We start from the raw sequence: 24,562 nt of genomic DNA on the forward strand, positions 1-24,562 counted from the left end.
AATTACTGCAGGTTTAATGATAACCCTCAAAAAAATCATAAAGTAATGATTTGAAAGTCAGTTGCACACATGTCAATCTTATTTTATTTTTTAAAATAAATGCATCTACTCCACTAACAAATGAGTGACATTCAACACTTCAGTCATGCCTTTAGTGTGGTACATAAATTGTGTTTCCCATGCAGTCCTGGAGGAGTTCATCATCATCGGGGAACAGTTATACAGTAGACAAAGAAAATACCCAGAACAAGGGATCATTTCAGTTTTATTGGACAATTTACATTAATACGTTTATTCTGTTAAGCTTTTTAAAATGACATCTTTCCAAGATTCTACTGACTACAAAGCCTCCGAGCTTTGCATGATAGAAGGCAAAAACCTAGCATTCAAAATGTCCTGTTTGCCAACTTGCACTTAAAAATCACATATTTACAAAGATAGAAGGTGGGGGGGGAGTGGAGAGTTCACCTACACCGTTGCCTCTATAATGAGACAAGCCTGTTAAACTCATGGAATTTAAATGTAAGTGCACAGATCAGGGAGCCCTGCGCTCCTTAACGCCTGCGCCTGGCGGGAGACGTGGACCTGAAACAGAGACGCAAAGGGGAACATTAATGGTGCTGCACCACTCTCACACACACTCATGCAAAATGACACACAGGCAAAATAAACACACCCTCACTGGGCCCCTGTTAACATCAGCTCATCATGAGGACAATATATTGCATTGATTCCCGAATGAACTTGGTCACTCTCCTTTGGGAAGAACAGTTACGACATTCACACAAGGCACTCAAATGGATTGATATGCTGCACATGGCCAACAGTGGGCACTACGGAGACAGTCTGAGGAACAGAAACTTGGCTACAAATGGTTCCTTTTTTAAACACATGAAAATATGTATTATTTCACTTTCTAAGGTAGCCTTGAGTCCTGACAGAAAACAAGGAACGTTGTGCTAAAAAAATATTACTGGGCAGTAGGCCTCAAATACGACACACACAACATGATACAACAGAAAAAGAGATGGTAAAAAATGGAATACTACCTTGATCGTGACTTAGACTTGTTTTTGCGGCTTGCCTTCTTACCAGACTTGTGAGATTTTTCCGTTGATCTTGAGCGACTACGTTTGGATTTCTTAGACTTCTTTTCCTTGCTAAGCTCGGGGGTGGGGGACCTGCTCGACTCTGAGTCAGAGTACCTCTTGCTAGATTTGGCAGAGCCCTTCTTGCTAGCCTTGCTACCCTGATGGGAGTGCTTGTCACCCTGAGGGTCTGTGTGATCGCTGCTCTCTTTCCTTTTCTTGGATTTGGCGTTGCTCTCCTCTGCCACCACAGAGCTCACCTCCCTATCCCTCTCTTTTTCCTTCCCCCTCTCCTTTTCCTTCGCTTTCTCTTTTTCCCTCTCTTTCTCTTTGGCTTTCTGCTTCTTCCTATCTGACTCTTTCTCCTTCTCCTTCTTCTTCTCTCTCTCCTTCTTGTCGTGACTGCCGCTCCGGTCTTTCTTCCTGTCCCTATCCTTGCTGGAGGCTTTCTGCTTGTGCTTGCTGCTGCGGCTGTCCCTGCGCTCCCTGCTCCTCTTCCTGTCTCTGTCCCTGCTCTTGCTGCGGCTGTGACTGTCCCTGCGCTCCCTGCTCCTCTTCCTGTCTCTGTCTCTGCTCTTGCTGCGGCTGTGACTGTCCCTGCGCTCCCTACTCCTCTTCCGGTCTCTGTCCCTCTCCTTGTCCCTGCTCTTGCTGCGGCTGGCCCTGTCCTTGGACCTGCTCTTGCCTCCTCTGCTGACCCTTCGCTCTCGAGAGTGGCTACGGTTCCGGTGGCGGGTTAAGCGCTCTGCGCTGTGGTTCCGGCTGCCCTTCCTCCTCTCTCGGGTCTTGTCAACGCTGCGCTCTCCGTGACGTCTGTGGGAGCTGCGACTGTGGCTGCGCCGGCCACCAACACGGGCCCTGTGTGAGGAGGAGCGGCTGCGCCTCCTCTTCCTCCGGGGCGAGGAGGAGCGCGAAGAGGAGCGTGAGGAGGCCGAGGATGATGAGGAGAAGGAAGACGATTGGCTGCTGGCACTGCTGGAGCTGGAATGGGAGCTGCTGCTGCGTCCGTTGCTGGGGGAACCACTGGTGCCCCGCCCTGCGCCACGCTCCTTACCCCGGCCCGCCTGCCTGACCTCGCTGATAACCTCAGTCTCACTGCGGGATCTGCGTCTCTCTGCTGTGGGTTCCGCCTCCCTCTCTCTCACTTCCTGTTTGTGGAGGCTCTCTAACTGGCCCTCGTCATAATCCCCCCTCTCTCTGCTCACTCTGTCCAGCGCCATCTCTTCTGGGAGACACACAGAAAACAAAACATTTATGTTAAACTCAAAGACAACATCACCACTGCTAATTGATATGGCGTTTAGTTCCCTCACCACGTGCGTGCTGCGCCTCCTGCGCTTGTCTCTCCTGCAGTTCCCTCTCCTTGCGTCGGAAGGCGTCTATCTTCTCCCGGATACGGTGGTGCAGCTCCTCCTCGTCCGTGTCAGAGGACTCGGACGCCTGGGCACTGTGCTCCTCCTCGTTCTCACTCAAGTCCGAGCCATAGTCACCAAGTCCACCTGCCACAACAGAGCCCCCAGCTTTTTGAGCAAGACCGCAGCAACTAGCCATATACCCAACCAAGCTTCCCGTCAAAGACGCAGCCACTGTCTATGTTTTCAACTCAACTACACACTAGAAACCCATTGACACTTCACTTACTGTGAGATGGCATGCTCTTTAGTGTTCTGATAAGAAATTACTTAGTAAGGCTAAGACACTCAAACTGTGCTGTGAAGGGTTGCAAAATTTCAGAAACGTTCCCCAAATTCCCAGTTTTATCAGAAATCCCAGTAGAACAATTCCAGGTAGGAGGATTCCCTCACAGACAGCTTATTCCCTTCCAACTGGAATAAAAAATATATATTTTTGGAAATGTTTGGGGAATTTTGCAACCCTAGCTGTGAGGTGGACCCTTCCCTTCGGCTGCCTCAGTCACTCTTCTGAGCTACTAAAGCAGTGAGGGGACAGGGGTTTGAGCTCTGATTCTTACCCCCCCCGCCTGGAAGAAAAGAGGGGGAACTCACCAATGCCGATCAGAGAAGTCAGTGCACTTGACTGTGCCAGCTGTTTGGCAGGAGCTTTGATTCACATCAACAACAGGAACAACATGTTAAAACACATAGAGCCACCATAGAGACAGCCACCATAGAGAAGTCTCTAGAGAAGGGGGCACAGATAATGCACTATTCACAAGAGCGGTCTTTGGCCCCCAAAAAATAAAAGAGACAAACGGAGAGAAGAGAAGGGGTTAACAAACAAAGTCTGTCACACACATTCAAAGTCAAGACAGTTGGAATGGGGGATCAGAACCACTCTGTACTAATGCACTAGTGTCAGATAAACAGGGACAAGTCACTTGAATCTGATCTATAGGTGAGCATTTGTTATAAAGTCAATGGGTTCAGAAACACAGTCATTCAGAAGGACCTTCAGGAGCAGGAACCAGGGAAAACAGTTTAGGTTACTGTTGTTTTGTTTTAAATACACCAGCTGCTCTGCTGCCTTTTTTACCAGGGCCATTTTCTTTTTCTTCCGTTGCATTAGCAGAGAATGGTCGAAGATGCATATGATCACATTTTGAAAATACTCCATGTTTGCCACACAATTACCCTGACTTACGGAGATGAATTGAGTGACGTTTTCAGACTATATAAAACAGGCTTAAACATGATGTCTTTGTGAAAGGCACAGATGATGCGTGGTCTTGAGGAGATGGGGGTAAGCAGACCTTTGGTGGCTTTGCGGTGTGTCTCTTTGGCCACAGTTTGGATCTCTTCGTTGGTGACCTCCAGCAGGATTTCCGTCAGCAGAGTTTTAGTCACAATCATCTTTGGAGAGAAATGTGAGAAAAGGCTCTGACATTAGTTAATGTTAATCATTTGTTTGTCAAGAGGGCTATTTTTGCAGTCTTGAATAGGATGGTTCTTACACATTGAAAATAGTGAACAGGGCCACCAATTTCAGAGCTGCCATTTGAGCATCAGGGCTCTATAACATAAATTTAAAAAATGTATAACAAAAGACCACCTCATAAGGATGGGCGATATGGCCGAAAAATGATTTTTTTTTTTCTTCAAACTTATAGGCGATTCACGATATATCAAGTTGAAGTCTGAAGTTTACATACACCTTAGCTAAATACATTAAAACTCAGTTTCACAATTCCCGACATTTAATCAGAGTAAAAATTCCTTATCTTAGGTTAGTTAGAATCACCACTTTATTTTAAGAATGTGAAATGTCAGAATAAGTCGAGATTTATTTAAGCTTTTATTTCTTTCATCACATTCCCAGTGGGTCAGAAGTTTTCATACACTGAATGAGTATTTGGTAGCATTGCCTTTAAATTGTTTAACTTGGGTCAAACGTTTCGGGTAGCCTTCCACAAGCTTCCCACAATAAGTTGGGTGAATTTTGGCCCATTCCTCCTGACAGAGTCAGGTTTGTAACAGAGTCAGGTTTGTAGGCCTTTTTCAGTTCTGCCCACAAATCTTCTATAGGATTGAGGTCAGGGCTTTGTGATTGCCAATCCAATACCTTGACTTCGTTGTCCTTAAGCCATTTTGCCACAACTTTGGAAGTATGCTTTGGGTCACTGTGCATTTGGTAGACCCATTTGCGACCAAGCTTCAACTTCCTGACTAATGTCTTGAGATGTTTCTTCAATATATCCACATCATTTTCCTCCTCATGATGCCATCTATTTTGTGAAGTGCACGAGTCCCTCCTTGCAGCAAAGCACCCCCACAACATGATGCTTCCACCCCCGAGCTTCACGGTTTGGATGGTGTTTTCGGCTTGCAAGCCTCCCCCTTCTCCTGCAAACATAATGGTCATTATGGCCATACAGTTCTATTTTTGTTTCATCAGACCAGAGGACATTTCTCCAAAAAGTACGATCTTTGTCCCCATGTGCAGTTGCTAACTGTAGTCTGGCTTTTTTATGGCGGTTTTGGAGCAGTGGCTTCTTCCTTGCTGAGTGGCCTTTCAGGTTATGTCGATATAGGACTTGTTTCACTGTGGATATAGATACTTTTGTACCCGTTTTCTTCCAGCATCTTCACAAGGTCCTTTACTGTTGTTCTGGGATTGATTTGCACTTTTCGCAAAGTATGTTCATCTCTAGGAGACAGAACACGTCTGCTTCCTGAGCGGTATGACGGCTGCGTGGTCCCATGGTGTTTATACTTGCACAGATGAACGTGGTACCTTCAAGTGTTTGGAAATTGCTCCCAAGGATGAACCAGATTAATGGAGGTCCACAAAAACAAATTCTGGGGTGTTGGCTGATTTCTTTTGATTTTCCCATGATGTCAAGCAAAGAGGAGCTGAGTTTGAAGGTAGCCCTTGAAATAAATGAACAAGTACACCTCCAATTGACTCAAATTATGTCAATTAGCCTATCAGAAGATACTAAAGCCCTGACACAATTTACTGGAATTTTCCAAGCTGTTTAAAGGCACAGTTAACTTAGTGTATGTAAACTTCTGACCCACTGGAATTGTGATACAGTGAATTGTAAGTGAAATAATCTGTAAACATTTGTTGGTAATATTACTTGCATCATGCACAAAGTAGATGTCCTAACCGACTTGCCGAAAGTATAGTTTGTTAACAAGAAATTTGTGGAGTGGTTGAAAAACGAGTTAATGACTCAAACCTAAATGTATGTAAACCTCCGACTTCAACTGTACATCTAATTGTTTTTAGTTTATGTTTTCTCCAAATAAACTGTGTTGCACAATTAAAAGGTCCAATACATTGATCTAATGAATTCATGGCTTGTGAAATTATACCTAGGCTAAATGTAAGCCTTCCACAACCCACTAATAATTTAAATATTTTATCAAGAGTTTAACTTGCAATAATAACTGATCTGGCGTTCAAGTCTGTCTATTAAAATGTAATTTTTGATACAAATTTAACCAGAACCATGCATAATGCACATTCACTAAAAATGACTAACTTCTTGTAGCAGGCATTATAGAAAATGAACGCAGGTCTCAAAGAATCTCAAGCACAAGCCCATGTGCTAGTGAGTAGCTCATCTTTCTATTTCAAGTTAACTTTAATCTATTTTCTAGCTAACAAGGAAGAACAGTTGAATTGCTATAAACACACTTCTGTCCGTCTCCAAATGTTTGAACAACGTGCTAGCCTGTTCATTTAGTTGAGAATGGCATACCTTATTTCTCAGAATGAGAACAAATTACCAATTCCTTATATAACTAGTGTTTTATGCTTATTGCAAATGTATAAAACACAGACATTATACAGTTAGTATAATGGTATTTGGCTAAAATGCTGCTAGTGTTTCCGCAATGCCACGCCTACATACTGAGCATTCATTTTCCATTTTAGTAGTGTGTGCTCTACATGCAATTTGAGGAGTTGAGACCTAAAAAGGTTATTGGTAGATAGGTTAACTTCTTTATTACAGTAAAATAATGTATCAATGTGTTTCGGTGTCCATATGACCGATTCTGTTTGATCAAACCTCAAATCAAAAATAGTAAGTTGAAACCGCTTGTCAGAGATGAAGAAGTGACCGCTCATCTTTGTTGTTGTGAGTGGCTGGCGGAGGGGCTTGGTGTGTGTGTGTAAACACAGAGGGAGATGCGAAGCGAGCGGTTTCGCTCTCGCCAAAATCAGCCAAATGCGTTACTATGGGTTTACTTAAGACATAAGCTTGTCACATGTCTCCTCCCTAACAATGGGAATCGTCCCAGGGGCGGAAAGGCATGAGCATCTCGTCATTATATACAGATCTCTGGTGTAAATGGGAAGGTTGATTCTTGCGATACAGGCATTTAGTATATTGCGCAAGAACATTCATTAGAATTCGATATATCGCCCAGCCCTACACGCACCCCAATGTGTCAGAATAGTAGCTGTAGGCCAAAACTAACCAGCTGGAACTCTCTCTCCTCCTCAGTCATCTCTGGTTCGCTCTGGTCCTCCAGTGGAGGTGACGGGCTCCTGCTGGCCAGCTCCTGCTTCCTGGTCAGGACCCGGTCCTCATCTTCCCTCTCCTCTTCATCACCCTCTTCATCATCACTGTCCTATTACAGGGGAGGGAAAGGGGTGGTAGGTCAGATATACAAAGACAACAACAGGACCTCCTGAAAGCTCACCAGTGTCACAGTTTTACAGGAATATAATGAAATTATTTTTGGGATTTTTCAACTCATTGTTCTGTTCATAAGATTAATGGGATTCATGACACCATGGAAACAAAAAGATTGATGCTTACAAATTTACTCTTGCGGGGTAAACGAGGCCCATCGCCTCCCTCGTCCACTGTGTCACTCTCTTTGTCTTCATCTTTAGCCATTTCGGCACGCTGTTTCTCCATGCGCTCCTTCTCCAGCTTCTTCTGTTTCTCCCTGTCCATCTTCTCCAGACCCTCTCGGATCCAGGCCGGCAGGGTGCGCCTCTTCACCGCATCTGAGAGGAGTGCCAGGTCATTGGATGCTGTGTGTGTGTGTCTGTTTTCCTGCGTGCCTGGGAAAGCTAATTAAGAAAAGTAGAGAGCAGCACTGAGATACAAGACATGGTGAGATACCCACACCATCCAAAATGTTGTATGAACGGAAAGAGAGTTGAAGCAAGCCTGTGCCTCTGTTACAGCAGTAAGTGTCCAAGGATGAAATCCTGATCACCACCCATTTAATGAGGACGTTTTTGTACCCGTGTGTTGGTGAAGATGCTCACCGAGGGCAGCAGGAGCATCTTGTTTGGGGATCTGGATGGGGGATCTCTGGCGGTCCCTAAAGCCTGGGGGCCTGTCCCGTCTGCTCTGTGGGTGACCCTGCTGCCAGTATGGAGGGTGGAACCCTGTGGGAGTGGGGCCGTAGGTGGCAGCCGCCCCATGCTACAGAGGTGAGACAATGAGAAATGAGGACCACCCAAACTAGTTGAATGACAGAGCAGCCATGAAACTCTACTGTAAGTGTGTGGTGTGTACCTGATAATCAAACTGGTTTATGGCCATTGGGTTCATGGCGTAGTTGTCGGGCTGACCAACGAAGCTGTGGCTGTTCTGGGGGAAGACCCTGTGGTGGCCTTCAGAGAACTCCAGACTGTCCTGGCTGTTGCTGTCCTCAGAGGGAGCCACCACATCCATAGGCCCAGTCCCCATGGGTCCTGTTCCTGGGGGGATCCACGCCTGGTCTATGGGAGGAGGAGGGGGCTGACCATGCATCCCCCATTCTGTAAACAACAACACATGTGCATTGTTATTGTTCATTAGGATCTCTTTAAGCCCACCAAAAGGCTTGTGTTACAAGAGACCATTCAAAAATCAAAACGTACACTTGCAGTCATGCTATTCTAACATTAAACTACTGGACTGCAGGGGAACTAAAGACAAATTATGTACATACTGAGTATAGCAAGCATGATGGTCTTGCAATGTGAGAAAACTGATCACGGACATAAGCCTTAGATATTCTCCATCCCCAGAAAATTATGTTTAGAGTTTACCAGGTTGCCACATTCTGCCAAAATTGGTGTCACCCTGGAAGGAGCCATGGTTATTAGGCATCACAGGATCCATGCCAGGGATGTCCTGTCCATTAGGATGAATGTTCTGCTGGTCCACTGTAGGGCCTGTAGAGTCTTTCTGAGCAATCCAGGCCTGGGCCAGTGCTGCCCAGTCCACTTGGCCTACACAACACAGAAAGACAACAAGAGAAGCATTTGCTTGGGGTGTCATTTTGTCAAATTCTAAGTAATGCAATGATTGAGCTGTCATGCATACAGGTGATGTCACCCACTTGGATCTTGCTGGTGCTGGAAGGACTGCATCCACTGCTGCTGGTTCATTGGCCATTGTGGCCAGGGCTGTCCACCCTGGTCCCACATCTCTCACCCTGTAGTTCCTACACCTGGAGCCTGCCAATGTGGGACAAAAGCATGATATGACAGTACTGTGAGAGAATAATGATATTCTCAATATGAACTATACTTATCATGATGAATAGCCGTGGTAGGACGTCATTGTAAAATAAGAATTTGTTCTTAACTGACTTGTCTAGTTAAATAAATAGAAATACATGTGTTAGCAAGCTAGTTATGTAGCCAGTGGCTATTTAGAAATCAGAACGGCTAGAAATGGCTTCGGATCAAACAAGTCACGTTAGTTTGATATCGATGCAGATGCTTTTTATTGACAGTGCAGAAACCAGCTAATAAAAAAAGCTCAGCTATATTGCTAACCTTGAAAGCTAATTAAGATCTGCGTAATTGTGGCTAGCTAGTTAGCTAGCGGGAGATAGGGGCATGAATGTTCGTTAGCTCAGCTGGCTATGGATGTTTGCTGGGTGGTGCTAGCTAGCGAACATTTGCACTTCATACTACAAATGTATTTAATTTACATTGCATGCAGTACATTTGTGATATCTATGTGAATAAAATTATATAACGCGAGCATTTTTATCTAAAAGATTGTGCATTACTCGTCTGCTTCTTCAGTCAATGTTTTCCAAATTCCCCGGGCTCGGTGCGAAATTAAACTGGCTAACGTTAGCCAGCTAACACTTAGCTAGCGCCAGTTTGCTTGTTTTCAAGATTTGGGTTGGAAAGTAAAAACATTGCTAGCTATAGTTTGGAATACTGCTTCAAAGAACAGCAGCTAACATCATCTACTATAGCATCAGGAGAATGGACACAAACTAAACATCATAACACGCTTGAGCGATTCCCACCTCTCCAACTTGGTTCGTCTTCACCGTCGAGCACTCAAAATGGCTACGACCTGGAAGTAGTCTGGCTGGCAGCCACAGAGGCAACTCTCGTCACAAACCATTGTGGGCTCTATGGGGCCAAAGTAGGCCTACTGGTAGTAAATTAGGGCCAAATATAATATTTGACCGATTTACAAGTTTTCTCTCTGAAAAATGTAGTTAATTTAATCTGATTGTCATAAGGTTCCATGATTTGAGGTCATTAAAGATCCCATGGCACTTATCGTAAGAGTAGGGGTGTTAACCCCGGTGTCCTGGCTAAATTCCCAATCTGGCCCTCAAACCATCACGGTCACCTAATAATCCCCAGTTTACAATTGGCTCATTCATCCCCCTCCTCTCCCCTGTAACTATTCCCCAGGTCGTTGCTGCAAATGAGAACATGTTCTCAGTCAATTTACCTGGTAAAATAACGGATAAATAAAATACATGTTTTTTTTTTTATTGTCCACACAGGACATCTGAACACACGAAATACATTTTGATGATTTTCATTACATTTTGAGTGTTTTATTTAACTTTTGTACACCAATGGTGTCCCGGTTAAAAATGACCGGTCATCAGAAATGAATTAGTGAGACTACAATTAGTGTATAAAATTGAGTTCAGGCGCATGCCCATTCATCAGATGGACACACTTCCTCTCCCAGACCCCCACATGCATGTGTGTTTGAGCACACATACACCTCACCCCCTTTCTTGGCCCCCACGGGAATCACACCTGTTGGCATTCTCACAAATAATTGCAACATTATTTCAATAATATATATAAGTTTTCTAGCAACTCTGGTATATAAAGCTTTTTTGAGGCCTTGCTCACAATTAATTCTGTGGCAACACAATGACCAAACAATATACTATATGTGAGGCTCTTGATCATATCTTTGATCATGACACTGGTGAGGAGGAGAGAGTCCTTGTTAAACTTTGACACAAAGTAGTCTTTGAAAAATAGAACAATATGTTTCATCTGAGTATTTGTTATTGTCAAAATAATCCATACATTATGCTTTTTTTCCCTAAAAAACGAGTTGTATGAGCTCAGGTCAATGAGGCCTACAGGCCATAAACTGCTGATATAAGTTCGAAACTTGTAATGTTCACAAGAACTTAGGTTGATAAAAAAGATCAAACACAACTTTAGGTGATAATATATGTATTGTTATGGATTTATGATCAACTATAATGGGGCGGTGATTTTGGACTGGGAATACATAACTAATTAACATGAAACAAACACAACAGGAGGGTTAAAACAATTCTGCAGAAATTATGTAATGTCATTCGTCTGGTACATATTACAGGCTATTTCCAAGTAACAATTTGTCACAAATTTGATTTAGTAGAGAAATTGTAAATATTTTAAAGTGAATGTTATGAAATTGAATTTGTCTGACCACAGTTGTGCTGGTCTTAGGCTGTGTTTACATCTGAACAGCTACTCAAAGGGCTACCCAGACCCCTCTGTTACACTGCGGCTACTCTCTGTTTATTATCTATACATAGTCACTTTAACTCTACCTACATGTACATTTAAAGTCGGAAGTACACTTAGGTTGGAGTCATTAAAACTCGTTTTTCAACCACTCCACAAATTTCTTGTTAACCAACTATACTTTTGGCAATCGACTTTGTACATGGCGCAAGTAATTTTTCCAACAATTGTTTACAGACAGATTATTTCACTTACAATTCACTGTATCACAATTCCAGCGGATCAGAAGTTTACATGCACTAAGTTGACTGTGCCTTTAAACAGCTTGGACAATTCCAGAAAGTGATGTCATGGCTTTAGAAGCTTCTGATAGGCTAATTGACATAATTTGAGTCAATTGGAGGTGTACTTGTTCATGTATTTCAAGGCCTACCTTCAAACTCAGCTCCTCTTCGCTTGACATCATGGGAAAATCAAAAGAAATCAGCCAAGACCTCAGAAAAAAAAGTAGACCAATTTCCAAACGCCTGAAGGTACCACGTTCATCTGTACAAACAATAGTACGCAAGTATAAACACCATGGGACCACGCAGCCGTCATACCTCTCAGGAAAGAGATGCGTTCTGTCTCCTAGAGAAGAACGTACATTGTTGCGAAAAGTGAAAATCAATCCCAGAACAACAGTAAAGGACCTTGTGAAGATGCTGGAGGAAACCGATACAAAATTATTTATATCCACAGTAAAACAAGTCCTATATTGACATAACCTGAAAGGCTAGCATAAAAAAGCCAGACTACTGTTTGCAACTGCATATGGGGACAAAGATCGTACTTTATGGCGAAATGTCTTCTGGTCTGATGAAACAAAAATAGAACTGTTTGGCCATAATGACCATCGTTATGTTTGGAGGAAAAAGGGGGACGCTTGCAAGCCGAAGAACATCATCCCAACCGTGAAGCATGGGGGTGGCACCATCATGTTGTGGGGGTGCTTTGCTGCAGGAGGGACTGGAGCACTTCACAAAATAGATGGCATCACGAGGAGGGAAAATGTTGTGTATATATTGAAGCAACATCTCAAGACATCAGTCAGGAAATTAAAGCTTGGTCGCAAATGGGTCTTCCAAATGGACAATGACCCCAAGTATACTTCTAAAGTCAAGGTATTGGAGTGGCCATCACAAAGACTTGACCTCAATCCTATAGAACATTTGTGGGCAGAACTGAAAAAGTGTATGCGAGCAAGGAGGCCTATAAACCTGACTCAGTTACACCAGCTCTGTCAGGAGGAATGGGACAAAATTCACCCAACTTATTGTGGGAAGCTTGTGGAAGGCTACCGGAAACATTTGACCCAAGTTAAACAATTTGAAGGCCATGCTACCAAATACAAATTGAGTGTATGTAAACTTCTGACCCACTGGCAATGTGATGAAATAAATAAAGTCTGAAATAAATAATTCTGTCTACTATTATTCTGCCATTTCACATTCTTAAAATAAAGTGGTGATTCTAACTGACCTAAGATAGGGAATTTTTACTAGGATTAAATGTCAGGAATTGTGAAAAACTGTTTTTAAATGTACTTGGCTAAGGTGTATGTAAATTTCCGACTTCAAATGTGCATATTGATATTTTACTGATGTTTAAATATTTGTTACTTATTTTGTATTTTCATTTTTTTTTACTGAACACTTTTTCTTAACTTCTTAAAGCTTTGTCGGTTAAGGGCTTGTAAGCATTTCACTGTTGTATTCAGGGAATGTGACATACAATTTGATTTGATTTTGATCTTTTCACATCAGATATTTTAGACCAAGTAGTGAAAAAAATAGAGTTGGGTTGCCTGTGTAAACACAGCCATTGTCTCTACAGGGAATAGGGTGTCATTTGGGCCACAGCCATGGAGGTTATTGTCAGTAAGTGATTGCATATAGACTAAACTAGTGGGCAACTTTTTATGTGTAAGACTAAGAGGTTGATACTGCAGCATACCCAGGGAGAGAGAGGACTCAGTAGGTGGAATCTTATTGTGAGTTTCACACACACCGGTGGTCTGAAGGCAGTGTTGGGGAGTTTAGTTTATTAGGATCCCCATTAGCTACTGCACATGCAGCAGCTACTGTTCCTGGGATCGACATAAAATGTACAAATATATGACAAAGTACAGAACAGTAATAAGACGAACAGCATAATATACATTCAATTAAAAATAAAACAAGTTACAGTGCCTTGCGAAAGTATTCGGCCCCCTTGAACTTTGCGACCTTTTGCCACATTTCAGGCTTCAAACATAAAGATATAAAACTGTATTTTTTTGTGAAGAATCAACAACAAGTGGGACACAATCATGAAGTGGAACGACATTTATTGGATATTTCAAACTTTTTTAACAAATCAAAAACTGAAAAATTGGGCGTGCAAAATTATTCAGCCCCTTTACTTTCAGTGCAGCAAACTCTCTCCAGAAGTTCAGTGAGGATCTCTGAATGATCCAATGTTGACCTAAATGACTAATGATGATAAATACAATCCACCTGTGTGTAATCAAGTCTCCGTATAAATGCACCTGCACTGTGATAGTCTCAGAGGTCCGTTAAAAGCGCAGAGAGCATCATGAAGAACAAGGAACACACCAGGCAGGTCCGAGATACTGTTGTGAAGAAGTTTAAAGCCGGATTTGGATACAAAAAGATTTCCCAAGCTTTAAACATCCCAAGGAGCACTGTGCAAGCGATAATATTGAAATGGAAGGAGTATCAGACCACTGCAAATCTACCAAGACCTGGCCGTCCCTCTAAACTTTCAGCTCATACAAGGAGAAGACTGATCAGAGATGCAGCCAAGAGGCCCATGATCACTCTGGATGAACTGCAGAGATCTACAGCTGAGGTGGGAGACTCTGTCCACAGGACAACAATCAGTCGTATATTGCACAAATCTGGCCTTTATGGAAGAGTGGCAAGAAGAAAGCCATTTCTTAAAGATATCCATAAAAAGTGTCGTTTAAAGTTTGCCACAAGCCACCTGGGAGACACACCAAACATGTGGAAGAAGGTGCTCTGGTCAGATGAAACCAAAATTGAACTTTTTGGCAACAATGCAAAACGTTATGTTCGGCGTAAAAGCAACACAGCTCATCACCCTGAACACGCCATCCCCACTGTCAAACATGGTGGTGGCAGCATCATGGTTATGGCTTGCTTTTCTTCAGCAGGGACAGGGAAGATGGTTAAAATTGATGGGAAGATGGATGGAGCCAAATACAGGACCATTCTGGAAGAAAACCTGATGGAGTCTGCAAAAGACCTGAGACTGGGACGGAGATTTGTCTTCCAACAAGACAATGATCCAAAACACAAAGCAAAATCTACAATGGAATGGTTCAAAAATAAACATATCCAGGTGTTAGAATGGCCAAGTCAAAGTCCAGACCTGAAACCAATCGAGAATCTGTGGAAAGAACTGAAAACTGCTGTTCACAAATGCTCTCCATCCAACCTCACTGAGCTCGATCTGTTTTGCAAGGAGGAATGGGAAAAAATTTCAGTCTCTCGATGTACAAAACTGATAGAGACATACCCCAAGCGACTTACAGCTGTAATCGCAGCAAAAGGTGGCGCTACAAAGTATTAACTTAAGGGGGCTGAATAATTTTGCACGCCCAATTTTTCAGTTTTTGATTTGTTAAAAAAGTTTGAAATATCCAATAAATGTCGTTCCACTTCATGATTGTGTCCCACTTGTTGTTGATTCTTCACAAAAAAATACAGTTTATATCTTTATGTTTGAAGCCTGAAATGTGGCAAAAGGTCGCAAAGTTCAAGGGGGCCGAATACTTTCACAAGGCACTGTATATATAGGAAAGACACCAATAGAATAACAAAATAATATTTCCACACTATTGATATATTCATATCCTTATATACATCACAAGGGAGTAGTGAACTACATGTAGTTCAACTTGTAATTTAATCACATTTTTCTGTAGCTAGGTAGTAGTTGAACTAAATTTAAATATTGGTAAGGTTTTCTGTAGTTAACTTTTTTGCCATGTAGTGGTGTAGCTTACAACTGGAACTACACATTCCTTTTTTTCTCCAAAAATAAAATATGGGTAAAGTAGGCAAGAATTTCCATTCTTTTTTTGCATCAGACCTGCCTAATTCTCAATTGAAACATGTTTTGTTAAATCAGCTAAATATCACATTCTGTTAACATCTGACACCAGAGTGATCGGTTCTTGCAATTTGTATTCTATGACATTTCAGATATAGGTATGCTAAATCTAACTACTTTATATATGTTTAAGGGTAGCATTAGTGTAGCCTAACTTCTTCCAATGTGAAGTAATTGGTAGCTTGGTAAACTATGTTTTCAGAGTAGCTTCCCCAACAGTGGAAGACATAGTCCCTTGAAATTAACATTGAAGAAAAGAGGATATACATCCGAGGCCAGGATGGAAATAGTGGTATGTATTGGAATAGGTACATTCTTTTAAATTTAACCTTTTATTTAACCAGGTAGGCAAGTTGAGAACAAGTTCTCATTTACAATTGCAACCTGGCCAAGATAAAGCAAAGCAGTTCGACACATACAACACAGAGTTACACATGGAGTAAAACAAACATACAGTCAATAATGCAGGAGAAAAATAAGTCTATATGCGATGTGAGCAAATGAGGTGAGATAAGGGAGGTAAAGGCAAAAAAAAGGCCATGGTGGCGAAGTAAATACAATATAGCAAGTAAAACACTGGAATGGTAGATTTGCAGTGGAAGAATGTGCAAAGTAGAAATAAAAATAATGGGGCGCAAAGGAGCAAAATAAATAAATACAGTCGGGGAAGAGGTAGTTGTTTGGGCTAAATTATAGACGGGCTAAGTACAGGTGCAGTAATCTGTGAGCTGCTCTGACAGCTGGTGCTTAAAGCTAGTGAGGGAGATAAGTGTTTCCAGTTTCAGAGATTTTTGTAGTTCGTTCCAGTCATTGGCAGCAGAGAACTGGAAGGAAAGGCGGCCAAAGGAAGAATTGGTTTTGGGGGTGACCAGAGAGATATACCTGCTGGAGTGCGTGTTACAGGTGGGTGCTGCTATGGTGACCAGCGAGCTGAGATAAGGGGGGACTTCAATAAAGAGGAGATGGTGGTGGAACCATATTGTGAGTTTCTCACACACACACACCTATGGCCTGATTAAGACATATTCACTTGAAATGAACACCAGAGAAAATAAGTCAGGGTGTAGATAAACTGTGTGGATAAAAGAGGTACAGAGAATAGGTACAAGGAGACAGAGCTGTGGGAAAGAGGGAGCATCTTAGAAGAGGAGAGAAAGGGTTTACACACACCGAGGTAAAACCAAAATATTTGATTATGTTATGAATCATTGCAACTCTTTTCCACCTATACTCCACTTCTCTTTGTTTGCATTCTTATTTGTCTCTGTATTCTCTTTGTCTCAGAGTGGTTTCATGCGTGTTCTCTTCAAAACAGCTGAAGAGTAGTGAGAATTCCATGATGATGCTCCTCGGAGCATCTGCCAGGGTGCTCAACAACCTAAACTCCACTGGTACAGTATAGCCTACCCTTGTCATCTCAAGACCACAGTGACTGTTTTATATTCCCTAGTCCTGGACTAAAAAGCGTGCACAACTAAGAATCTCTGGGTGCATCCAAAATGACACCCTATTCCCTAAATACTGAGAATATGTCTACACACCTCACAAGCTTCAGACAATACTCACTCACACACCGCCACACTGAAAAGTGGGATTCTCATCTGAGTTCACTCCAGCCAGGAGAACATGGACGTGGATTTTTTTGCTCAGATGTTCAGCAGTGTCTGACCCCAAACAGGTGACGATTTGAGACTGAATTTCTATGTGAAATATATGTTCAAGGCCCTGCGATAGTGTCCTGTACAGGGATTGTACTTGTATATCGAGCTGCAATACGCTACAGAAGATAGGATTCATGCATTAGCCTTGGCAGAGCCTATGATGGCCCTGTATCTACAAATCTAGCTGTGTGTGTGAAATGTGGTGTATCTATCACCAAAGTTACAATCCAAAAACAGCTGCCCCACTACATGGAATTCTATGGCTAAGCTTCTAACGTTCTAATGTCAATGTGGGCAATTTTTTAAACAATAGTTGTAGCTGGTGCTTTGAAAGTTGGTTAAATTATATACACTGCTCAAAAAATAAAGGGAACACTAAACTAACACATCCTAGATCTGAATGAATGAAATATTTTTAAGTTCATTAGTGTCTAGTTTGAGAAACAGACGCCTCACAAGTCCTTAACTGGCAGCTTCATTAAATAGTACCCACAAAACACTAGTCTCAACGTCAACAGTGAAGAGGCGACTCTGGGATGCTGTCCTTTTAGTTTCCAGCTACAATAGTGATTTACAACATTAACAATGTCTACACTGTATTTCTGATCAATTTGGTATTTTAATGGACCAAAAATATTTATTTGCTTTTCTTTCAAAATCAAGGACATTTCTAAGTGACCCCAACTTTTGAACTGTAGTGTAAATATAATACACTGCTCAAAAAAATAAAGGGATGAAATATTCTTATTAAATACCTTTTTCTTCACACAGTTGAATGTGCTGACAACAAAATCACACAAAAATGATCAATGGAAATCAAATTTATCAACCCATGGAGGTCTGGATTTGGAGTCACACTCAAAATTAAAGTGGAAAACCACACTACAGGCTGATCCAACTTTGATGTAATGTCCTTAAAACAAGTCAAATGAGGCTCAGTAGTGTGTGTGGCCTCCACGTGCCTGTATGACCTCCCTACAACCCCTGGGCATGCTCCTGATGAGGTGGCCAACTCCTGGACAGTCTGTGGTCTGTTGGAGCGAGACATGATGACACACTCCAGCCACATAGCATTGTCTTGCATTAGGAGGAACCCAGGGCCAACCGCACCAGCATATGGTCTCACAAGGGGTCTGAGGATCTCATCTCGGTACCTAATGGCAGTCAGGCTACCTCTGGCAAGCACATGGAGGGCTGTGCGGCCCCCCAAAGAAATGCCACCCCACACCATGACTGACCCACCGCCAAACCGGTCATGCTGTAGGATGTTGCAGGCAGCAGAACGTTCTCCACGGCGTCTCCAGACTGTCACGTCTGTCACATGTGCTCAGTGTGAACCTGCTTTCATCTGTGAAGAGCACAGTGGCGAATTTGCCAATCATGGTGTTCTCTGGCAAATGCCAAACGTCCTGCACGGTGTTGGGCTGTAGGCACAACCCCCACCTGTGGACGCCGGGCACTCATACCACCCTCATGGAGTCTGTTTCTGACCGTTTGAGCAGACACATGCACATTTGTGGCCTGCTGGAGGTCATTTTGCAGGGCTCTGGCAGTGCTCCCCCTTGCACAAAGGCAGAGGTAGCGGTTCTGCTGTTGCGTTGTTGCCCTCCTACGGCCTCCTCCACGTCTCCTGATGTAGATGTACTGGCCTGTCTCCTGGTAGTGCCTCCATGCTCTGGACACTACGCTGACAGACACAGCAAACCTTCTTGCCACAGCAAACCTTCTTGCCACAGCTCGCATTGATGTGCCATCCTGGATGCACAACAGCATGTGAAATTTATTGTCAATGGAGCGAGACATGATGTCCCTGATGTGCTGATGTTGTTTCCTAAGTGGACAGTTTGATTTCACAGAAGTGTGATTGATTTGGAGTTACATTGTGTTGTTTAAGTGTTCCCCCTTTATTTTTTTGAGCAGTGTATAATTTCAAAGGTAATTTCACGATCTTTCAGAACCACTTGAAACTACTTTTGAAATGAACCAGGATTATTTTTTAAAGCAATTTCTAGAGAGGTAATTCTGATATGTACCCTGGACTCAAGGTCAACGTTCTGTTGATCTGAACATTCTGAAAATGTGTCTGATGGATAGCTGGGAATCTAAGCTTTCCAATGATATCTGATGAAAGGGGATGTGAGCAATAACTGGTATACAACCATTGTTTGTCATAGGGTACAATCTTAAATGTTTTTCAGATTTGCCACCAATCCTGTTAAAGGTCCCACAAGCACACCGATCCCTGGGTCACTCCTCTTTTCAGTTCGCTGCAGCTAGCGACTGGAACGAGCTACAAAAAAAAAACACTCAAACTGGACAGTTTTATCTCCATCTCTTTATTCAAAAACTCAATCATGGACACTTTCACTGAAAGTTGAGGCTGCTTCACGTGATGTATTGTTGTCTCTACCTTCTTGCCTTTGTGCTGTTGTCTGTGCCCAATAACGTGTATACCATGTTTTGAGCTGCTACCATGTTTTGCTGCTGCAATGTTGTGTTGCTACCATGTTGTTGTCATGTGGTGTCACTCCCATGCTGCGTTGTCATGTGTTGCTGCCATGCTATGTTGTTTTAGGTCTCTCTTTATGTAGTGTTGTCGTGATGTGTGTTTTTAATCCCAGCCCCCGTCTCCGCAGGAGGCCTTTTGGTAGGCCATCATTGTAAATAAGAATTTGTTCTTAACTGGCTTGCCTAGTTAAATCAAATCGAATTGTCTCATCGTTTTTAAAGAATGTCATGAAAATATTATTTTTCATGTTTCTTTCATTAGATTTGTACACAGTGAATTGTCTTAAAGTGGAGAAATGAAAGAAAAGATGGCGAGATGAAAGAGTGATAACACAGAAAGAGCTCCCATTGCTGCACTGCTGCACTGCTATCACACATTTCCATAGACCGTCAAGTAAATCACTATGAGACATCGTCACCCCAAGTGAGCCTGAAGGTCCCAATTTGGGGGTCTGGCTCATGGACTAAACAACTGATTTTACTTGAAACGTCCAAACATTGCATCAGAACATTTTATATATATTTTTAAACAATGTAATGTAATCTATTTTCAGGGGGAACTGTTTTGATAAAATATTGCATCAGTTGTTTGTAAGATGAAACATGCATTGCTTGGCAAGAACATTAAAGTAATAAAAAAACGAACTTTATTCATCAATAATTATTGCATTTATAAACCGGTGGACACAGGATGTCAAATAAGGCTATTGGCCTGATCTTTATCAACGAGAGAGTCAATGCCACTGGAAAGTATTTTTTTGTTTTTTCTTCCAGGTTAGATGGAAGTCATATTATACAATCTGTGTGTCTACCCTCTTTCAGTAGGCCTAAGCTATTGCATTCGAGACCCGGTCATTTTTTAGTGATCTCAGACAAGATCTGTAGCCTGTCATTTCTGTGGTTGGCTATTAAAAAGATGGATGTTTTCCTACTGCACACGGTCCTGTTCAGTTCCAATGGCAAACACCTGTCTGTATCCTCTGTATCCAGTGCATGCAGCCATCTGGTGGACTGTCTGGGACAGAGCACATTGGCTCTATCCGAAAACCCCTTATCTTCAATTGATTGAATCCCGTCCAGTATTGTGATTGTCTTAAAACCTTGAAAATAAACATTTGAAACACAAGTCAAGACAATAACGCTATAGACTAAAATAAACACATGTACTGTAGGTCGCCTAACACATATGCTGACAGAGAACATGGTTGTCAGAAACAAATCTCTTGGTATCATGTGACCAGTGCCCTGAAGGCAATACACTTCCAAGCTTGAAGGGGACACACTTCTATTTCTGCCACGCAGGCCTTCCATGACAGTGACTAAATGTTACTTTGAGCCGGAGCACTGTCCCTTTGTATTGTACTGTTGTAAGAGATGAACACCGCAGCGGTCCCTTGTCACTGGTTTCCATGACCACCGTGACAGAGGAAAGAGGACGAGGCCCTTTCATTAACTGAGATTAAAATCATATCTCATCCTTCAAGAGAATGTCCCCAAGCGAGGGCCCCTGCTTTTAAAAATACATTTAAAAAAAGTGCTGTGTTGTTGGTGGGTGGCTTGACACTCTGTTTTAATGTTTTAACAGCCTGATTGGGATGTCACAGTGTATGGGACCAGGAGGGTGGAAGATGGGATACTTTTAGACGTTGCCCTTTTCCCGATTCCACACCCACCTCCTCTTCACCAGCTCACGACATGTTTCTCAAACAGCAATGCTTTGCACCCGTCATGGCACATCGCCACCACCGACAGAGTGAATATGGCAACTATGGGATTCACTGTGACAGCCCCTGACTAATGGCCGGCACAGTCTTCACACAGTAAAGAGGGATGATACAAATTCCAGTGCGAAAACAACAGCCGTACTCATCCACTATATCAAGTACTTTCCTTTGGGGGGGAGAAGAGAGGATTCAAACATCCAACCAAAATAAGAACATGTAAGCTGAGCCTTGTTGGTTTCCCATTTCATAAATTAGATTTATTCTCTTCGATATATATGATTTCACATAACCCAACGGTATACCGAGTTCCTTATTGAAATCGAATGACATTTTCAGAAAGAAAAGAACGCCTGAAGATAAACACTGTAGCCTGAGGCACCATATCTATATAGGGTTTAGTATTGTGGTAAAAACACCAAATTCTCATGGTTTTGCATATACATTTCACACAAGTTGTCTGTAAGCAAATATGTGTTCACCGTAATTATTTGTTCTTAACATGCAGAAGCGTAATAATCCTAGAGTGTAGGCACTGAGTATTTATTTGTTTTGAAAGAAATTCATCAAACCGTATCTTTACTTAAAGTAATCCTTCACTTGACCAGAATAATTTGGCAATGTCCCAACAACCGACAGATAAAATATCTCCATTTCATTCCCCCCCCAAAATATTTGCAGAACGATTAACATAAATGGTGAGACACATTTGAATCTGAAGATTGATCAACACATTCACTGCCTTTAGTTTAACTACAGCAGAAAGTATGGGATAAAAAGACTAATGAAATTGTCCGGCGAGCTGGCAATCATATATGTAGTAATGTCCCTTTGTTAAACATCGCAATGTGTTTGAATACGTGTGGTTAGAGATTTAAATATGCACACCGGTGCACAAACGTAGAGATAGAATTGAAAAGAACAGTGCCGACCAACACAGTAATGTATTGGTCTGAAACACACTCGGATGGCCTACCACATTACGGACCTCTCCTTTCAGGAATAGTTTGAGATCACATTCTTTTGGCACTTAAGTCTTTTGTGTATGTTTTCCATCATTTTATATTATTTCTTTTACCAAAAACTCTTTGGCAATCACCATTTAATGATAGTCACACATTCGCATGTTCTACAAAAAATACAATTCGTATTCACCACAGCAGGCTGTAAAATATAAATAACATAGCATTTTTTTCTGTATAATTTGTGCTAATTAAACATACTATTCTGCCACTCTTTCGCTTTCTCACTCAGTCTCTTTCACCTACAGAGGTATGCAACTGCAACTGTATGGGGACGTTCAGTAAGTGGACCGAGACACGAAGAGTGTGGTAACCCTTCAATGCTGAGCAGTCCAGTATACATCAATGTAATGCATGTCCCTGATGGCCTACAAATCCCATCATGTAGTGCTTGCCATGTTTCATGCTCTTGGGAGTCAAAGTTTAGAGAGCGGTATACCCAAAGCAGGTCTCTCTCTTTTTTTCCCCCCTCTTCCCCGGTCTCCTGAGAGACCAACGATTGTTGGGTAGCTCCATGCTCTGGCAGTCACAGCATCTCCTCGTAGAACAGCAGGTAGGCTTGAGAGTTGAGGACCCTGGATTCTGGTACCGTCTGGACATTGGTGTCACTTACATACACCCACTGACCCTGTGTAGCACTGCTTGCTTCCCTTGGACCTGAAACACAGTAAGGGTCTGTGGTTAATGGGAAGAGATGGAGATTTTCTAGGAGCCATTACTGTGAGAAACCAATGACTGTGGCTAGAAACGGTGACAGAATGAGGAGCGGCATGGACAAAGACGTTCATAGCAACACTGGCATGTAGGTAAGACAATTAAATTAGGCCAAGCACATTTCATAATTGTAACAACACTACACTTAGTGTTTGTGCTAAGTCTTATTTTAAACTTAAACTGGACGGACATTAGGTTTTTAGCCTGATCTACAGGATCCCGGCGCATTTTTGGAAATCGGAGGAAATCGGAGCAAAATATAGTAAAACATAGTGCCACAGCCCATAAAGTATAAGCGCATACTCAATTTGCGGTTGATGGCTCTCAAGGGCACTTACAGTGTCCCGACAATTTTCAAATATATTGAATACATTCGGCCGTAAAATCAGCCATTATCAACAAGTGCGAGTTTTCGAAATTGTACAGCCGTTAAGGCCGCCAGGCGTACACTACGATTTGGCTTGACTGAATTGTTAAATGTCAGAGGTTCTATGATGGTTAGAGCCCGTAGACCGGACAAAAATCGCGTAGTGCATTTCAGCCGTTACCTGACGGAAGGTTAACAGCAGGGTGAGGAAAACATGCATTGAAGCGAAAGAGAAAAGGAAAAGCAGTGAGAAGAAAATGAAAGAAGAAAAAAAGAGAGTTTGTAAGAAGGGATGTGTTGACATGAGGAGATGGATGGTGGACGAGAGGTGGTTAACCGAGGTCCTTTTGACCCCTCTATGGTGGCTCACCAATGCTGCCAAGACAATGTCACCTCAAGTTCTATACTAGTTAATTACCAGCGAGGACAACTACTCACACAGACCTCTGTCACAAAGACATTTTCATTAAAGTTGAGCGTCGCTGAATGGCAGGCGCTCTCCTTGAGCAAGGACAGGAGAAAATACATCTATGTAACAGTGGACATCTATATACACTACAGCGCTTTTTCTCTCATAAATGCCGCCTTCAAGGTTACGCGGAGTGAGGCCTTCACACAAATACAGTGAGTTTGTATGTACAGGCAACACATACTTTTTACAATCATACAATTCGATGCTTTGGTCGATATATACATCTTTTTTTAAGTAAACGTATTGACATAGACTCTTAACACAAAATCGGTAAAGGAATAGAGAGTATTTTATGGACAGACAAAGAGACCGTTTATACCTGCCACGTTTCTGCGCTGTGGCTGCTCGGTTCTCCTCTGGGGCGAGCGGACCTTTACATACGCTGTGTAGTGGCCTCCTCGCATCGACCCGCTGTGTTCCACGATACCATACAGGCTGTAGAGCACACGCTCCCCCGCCACCAGGTTCTGCCCAAAATGAACTCAGGATGAGACAGTCAGCAGTGCCAAGAGCTCAGACAGATACAGGAGCATCTGAGCTATTGCTATCTTTTCAACTATTAATTACAAGCACAAATACTGATAAGTACTTGAGCTACAGTGTCCAAGGACCCATATTTATTTCAGTTCATTTCAAGGTTTTTAGTAAAGATACTGTCCCTGTTTT

The 24,562-nt window shown here is 42.4% G+C and overlaps 2 protein-coding genes across 5 annotated transcripts in view; both read right to left on the reverse strand.

The window, feature by feature from the left end:
- Window positions 1-246: 246 nt before the first annotated feature.
- LOC109902217 (arginine/serine-rich protein PNISR) lies at window positions 247-9,909 on the reverse strand. Of its 3 annotated transcripts, none has more exons than XM_020498383.2 (12): window positions 9,779-9,909; window positions 8,849-8,966; window positions 8,556-8,738; window positions 8,038-8,282; window positions 7,785-7,944; window positions 7,324-7,583; window positions 6,980-7,132; window positions 3,799-3,898; window positions 3,095-3,148; window positions 2,402-2,587; window positions 1,050-2,313; window positions 247-585 (listed from the first exon to the last, which is right to left on the reverse strand). In XM_020498383.2, the coding sequence occupies exons 2-12, from the start codon at window positions 8,934-8,936 to the stop codon at window positions 555-557; spliced, it is 2,724 nt and encodes a 907-aa protein (XP_020353972.1). In that variant the 5' UTR covers window positions 8,937-8,966; window positions 9,779-9,909; the 3' UTR covers window positions 247-554. The 3 variants fall into 3 exon arrangements, with proteins under 3 accessions (XP_020353972.1, XP_020353973.1, XP_031642377.1); XM_020498384.2 differs by having other exon boundaries at window positions 249-585; window positions 1,050-2,310; XM_031786517.1 differs by lacking the exon at window positions 9,779-9,909 and adding an exon at window positions 9,530-9,552 and having other exon boundaries at window positions 250-585.
- Window positions 9,910-21,555: 11,646 nt separating this feature from the next.
- LOC109902216 (ubiquitin carboxyl-terminal hydrolase 45-like) overlaps window positions 21,556-24,562 on the reverse strand; it is a 40,084-nt gene continuing 37,077 nt past the window's right edge. For both annotated transcript variants that reach the window (XM_020498379.2, XM_020498380.2), the window contains exons 17-18: window positions 24,216-24,363; window positions 21,556-23,000 (exon numbers count right to left, since the gene is read on the reverse strand). In XM_020498379.2, coding sequence (XP_020353968.1) covers window positions 22,870-23,000; window positions 24,216-24,363 — 279 coding nt within the window. In that variant the 3' untranslated portion in view covers window positions 21,556-22,869. The remainder of the gene's footprint in view (window positions 23,001-24,215; window positions 24,364-24,562) is intronic.

The sequence above is a fragment of the Oncorhynchus kisutch genome, linkage group LG13 (genome assembly GCF_002021735.2).
Source record: "Oncorhynchus kisutch isolate 150728-3 linkage group LG13, Okis_V2, whole genome shotgun sequence".
In the NCBI taxonomy this organism is placed as follows: domain Eukaryota; kingdom Metazoa; phylum Chordata; class Actinopteri; order Salmoniformes; family Salmonidae; genus Oncorhynchus; species Oncorhynchus kisutch.